General features: G+C 37.8%; 1 protein-coding gene across 2 annotated transcripts; it reads left to right on the top strand.

Annotated features, from left to right (window-relative positions):
• Positions 1–366: 366 nt before the first annotated feature.
• On the top strand, positions 367–2,934 carry IZUMO3 (IZUMO family member 3). Of its 2 annotated transcripts, XM_009188664.4 has the most exons (7): positions 367–833; positions 971–1,045; positions 1,192–1,281; positions 1,493–1,510; positions 1,895–1,975; positions 2,412–2,502; positions 2,776–2,934. In XM_009188664.4, the coding sequence occupies exons 1-7, from the start codon at positions 449–451 to the stop codon at positions 2,912–2,914; spliced, it is 879 nt and encodes a 292-aa protein (XP_009186928.2). In that variant the 5' UTR covers positions 367–448; the 3' UTR covers positions 2,915–2,934. The 2 variants fall into 2 exon arrangements, with proteins under 2 accessions (XP_009186928.2, XP_003911686.3); XM_003911637.3 differs by lacking the exon at positions 1,493–1,510 and having other exon boundaries at positions 439–833.
• The last annotated feature ends 1,661 nt before the right edge of the window (positions 2,935–4,595 follow it).

Raw genomic sequence — 4,595 nt, 5'->3', positions numbered from 1 at the left:
ATAAGTTACTGTCTATTAAAATTACCAAATATTATTCTAGATAAATGCTCATTCCTTTATTCTCAATAATACTGCCACCAGTAGGGACTGGGACCTGCAAGCAACTCAATATTTTTGGCTTTTCTTGCCTCCAATGTGGAAGTAGACTTTGGGTTAAGCAATCTCTCAGGTTCTATAGGATCACTTCTACAACCCATCTCTGGTGATACACATCTCTGAAGGTCAGGAGGGGGTTTAAGAGTCTCATGAGGATGCAAGTCAGGGAGAGGGCTAAAGAAACACTTTTTTCTGAGACATCTCCCTGCAAAGAACTCTGCTTGTATGAGCTCAAGGCTTATCTATCTCTTGGTGTTCTACACTTAGAACTCAGGTATCGGCTCCCCAGCTGGCAGTCCCTCTCCTAGAATGAAGGATAAGAGTCAGTAAACAACTGAAGATCCTTAAGGAAATGAGATTGCCTGATAGTGGGATGGAGATGGGGGTGGGGGTTAAGTGGAGTCAGACTATCCAGGACAAGGCTCTCATTCCTGGATTTTTGAAGGAAAAGGAACTAAGTGAACTAGTTGCCAGGACAACCTGCTGTTGGGGAGCGGGGTTGAAGAAAGAAATGGGTGACCTGTGGTTATTCCTGCTCCTGCCCCTGTCAGCCTTCCATGGAGTCAAAGGCTGTTTAGAGTGTGACCCCAAATTTATAGAGGATGTTGGCTCCTTGCTGGCAAATCTGATACCCTCAGAAGTCCCTGGCCAAACTCAGCTGCTTGAATGGCAGATTAAGGAGATGATTAGTTTAAGCTTCAAGGTCTCCCACAGTGACAAGAGGCTTCGGGTGTTGGGTGAGGGAAGCTTGAGTTCCTGAGAGTCCAGGGGCTTAAATAGAGAAGGGAGGCAAGGAAGAGAACACCTGGGTCTACATAACTTCCTACATAGATATAATTATTCCCCTACATGTACCTTTACCCTTCCTCTGTAGCTGTTCAACAGGTTGTTAAGTTGAGAACATGGCTGAAGAATGAATTTTATAAACTGGGCAATGAAACATGGAAAGGTGAGGTACTGCTTCAATGTTAAAAGTCTGTATTGCTCAAGCAACCCTCAGAAAATTTGGCTGGAGAAAGCAAAGAACAAAACAGAATTAAGTTCTGAAGGGAAGAGCTACTTCTATTGTTTGATACTCCTTCCACTCCCTCTTAGGTGTCTTTATCTTTCAAGGCAAGCTTCTGGAGGTCCGCCAAAACCTGGAATCCAAACTGAAAGAATTACTAAAGAACTTCTCTGAAGTTGGTAATTAAAACTTTCTATATAACAGCACTGAAGTTATATGAAGGGAATAGAAAATGAGGGATAAGGGAAGAAATGCAAGTTCATAATAGAGTTATTTAGAATGGGTGGAGAGGCAGCTGGAACTTAAAGGGTAAACGAAGACTACTTGGGTATAAATATGGCAAACTGTAGCTGGTTTTAAACTCATTAGAACCTTCTGATTCTCTTCTAGCGTGTTCTGAAGATTGCAGTGAGTACAGTACATGTGACGCCTTGAGGTTTCAGCCCATATTTTCCCATCTCCTTTGCTCTATATGGCCCTATCTCTCCCACCTGTTACACTGGGAATCCAATTCCTAGAGCTGTGGTTACAAGGGGTAATGTCAATAATACCTGATAACAAAACCTAGCTCATGAAATCTCAGACACCCCACATATTTTGGAGGTACTAGGAGGCCTCCTAACATATGGTTTACAACCCATTGCCCCAGTATAAGCCAAGGCATCCTTTTCCCACTTTTTCCTAGAGATCTGACTTACAGATTTTGATCAACCAAGACCACACTTGGTGTATGACTAAGGAACTCTCGTGCCATGTCCTCTTTCTGATTATCTTTCTTTTCCTCTTTATCAGTTGTGGTTGAAGGTCCCATACTTGATTGTTGGATGTGTCTTCGCATGACCAACAGGTGCTTCAAAGGAGAATATTGTGGAGGTAACAAAGATTGTGGTATGGAATTTTGAAGGGACAGGGATCAAGGAGAAGGGTTGTTTACTGATTTATTCAATACATACTTGTAGAGCATCTTCAATGGAGGTCATGATAGTGTTACAAAATGGAACTAGGGTGTTGGGTGAAATTTTGACCAGTATAAATAATTTGGCACTGAATCAATTGAAAGGCTGAGAAATGAAGAGGCTAGGCTTGGAATGAAGAAATTAGGCTGGGAAGAATTTTGCTGACAGTTATCAGCAACAGTTTTGTAGAACCTAGGAGACTAAAAGTAATAAAGGTCAAAATAACCATGGAAGAGTGATGAAGTAGTAAACAGGGCAAACTGAGGTTAAAAGAATTTTCTATTCTGAATAAATGTCCCGAGCTATTTCTCTTCTCCAAACTCACTTTCATATTTTCCTGTTTCTCCTTCCAGATGAGGATCCAAGGAAGGCTGAGAATCGAGAGATTGCTCTATTTCTCATATTGCTGGCAACAGTTGTAATACTGGGAAGTGCTGTGTTACTGTGAGTTTCCTCTCTCCAAATAAACACTGGGTCACATATTCCTTTTGCCAAGAGACTGCCCAAATTGCCTCTTTCCCCAAATGGAAATAAGGCAAAAGAAGTCATTTTAAATTCTGGGATACTGAAAGGAACAAAATGCAAAGTTTTATGGGATAATAGTTGGAACAAAAGGAAATGGAGAAGAATCCAGCAAAGGAAAATACATTGTATAATTGGCTTAAAGAATGGGGCTACTGATATTGAAGTTGGGATTATTTTCTTTTCCTACTCTAGATTCCATTTTTGCATCTTTCATCGGAGGAAAATGAAAGCAATACGAAGGTCACTAAAGGAATATTTGGAGAAGAAACTTGAAGAATTAATGGGGAATATAGATGAGGAGGAGGAGAAAGACTTTAGACTCAGAAAATAAACACATCAGCATGGACAAGAGGTCTTTCATGATTCTCTTAAGTGTTGACTCTAAGTACAAAACTAGGAGTTAAACCCTTTCTTGGTCATAAAGTCATAGTATTTTAAAACTGAAATAGAACTTAGAGTTTCTCTAGTGAAGATGCTTATTGATATCCCGAGATGATGGAAGTAATGAGAGAGCAAATGATTTGGCCAGAGTTGTACAGAAAGTAATGCTGGTATGTTGCAATGCATAGGAAAGATAATATGCTGAATAATAAACAATGCATCGTTAGTAACTCTCATTAATGGCTGTAACTAGGATAACTTTCACATTTCTAAGGCTGCTTTTTATTTTACTGTTTTGTTATTGTTTTCATATTTATCATTAGGTTCAAGGTGGACAGTTTTCCTTAATACACAACATTTAGTCTTCATCCTTACACACATACACACACACAGAGAAAAAAAAAAGGCCCAAAGTATTAGTCCTGAGTAGCTGAGGTTTACCCCAATTATTTCCCCCTGGATCTATGTTCCAAGGCCAAGCTGGATATGATAGTTTTTTAAATTATTTTTGGTTGTTTCCATTGAATACTTTTTTAGTATGTGTAGCACTCTAAATAGTGCTTTATGTGTATTATCCATCTGAATTCTCACAACACCCCTATGGGTAACATTGCTATTATATCTGCTTTAGGGATGAATAAACAGAAGTATCTCTAACTCAAGGTCACACAGGTAACTAATCTAAGCTATGACAAACTCCACTCCTCTAGTGGCTGACCTCTGATCATCCAAACCATTTGATTGATATTGACAGCTATCAGCATATAGCTATGGTACATTAATGGAGAGATAATTGTGGCTTTATTGTCTTTATACACTCTTCGTTACACAGTTAGAATGTGGCAAAGTCTGAAATAAAGTTGATGCCTGGTTAACTGTACAATTTGTGACCTTTTCACCTTATTTTGTTTCCTTTTATTCTGGAACTTATTTTAGAAGATAAAAACCATCATTTAGCAGCAAGAAATAGTTTCAAGAGTCCTGCTTCAGGGGTGGGTACAAGTATTTGTAAATCTTTCACACATAGATCTCTGAGTGCTTGCTTATAGCTGCTGTTATAATAATGAGATAAATGAGAATGCATTTGATGAGGACCTGAACCTAGATATCTCTCAAGTGCTAAATTTGAAATTCATGTAAAATTCCCAGGTAAGAGTGTTGTCAGGCATCTACCATTTCCCAATGATTTAACGTTCATCTCCTCAAATATCTTGTTGAGATGTATTAACTTCATTCACAGTCTTAATTATTGTCTTTAAATTTTTTTTTCATTATAACTATATGCAAATGGAACAACATACTTTCTAGATTTTAAGATTTTTGTTCTGTGGATATTTATTTATACACTTTATATCTATTTTATTTTATTACTTTTTATACATACATTTTATTTCATATACTTAAGGTATTAACATATTGGCTTGTTGTTCCTTTTCCCTTCTGCTGCTACTCCACACTCATCACTCCTTTCTAGCAAATGTTGGATAACAATTTAGGATAGATCTCTCATGTTCTTTGTTAAAGCCTAAATAATTAAAAGTAAATATACATACACATGAACACATTTATGGATGATTTTTTTTTGCAATTAAAACAATTATAAACACCTTTTCACATGTTGATTTTCGTAC

This window comes from Papio anubis, chromosome 13, assembly GCF_008728515.1.
Source record: "Papio anubis isolate 15944 chromosome 13, Panubis1.0, whole genome shotgun sequence".
NCBI lineage: Eukaryota > Metazoa > Chordata > Mammalia > Primates > Cercopithecidae > Papio > Papio anubis.
The sequence above is the reverse complement of the archived record's forward strand: the minus strand, read 5'-3'. Positions and strand labels throughout refer to the sequence as shown.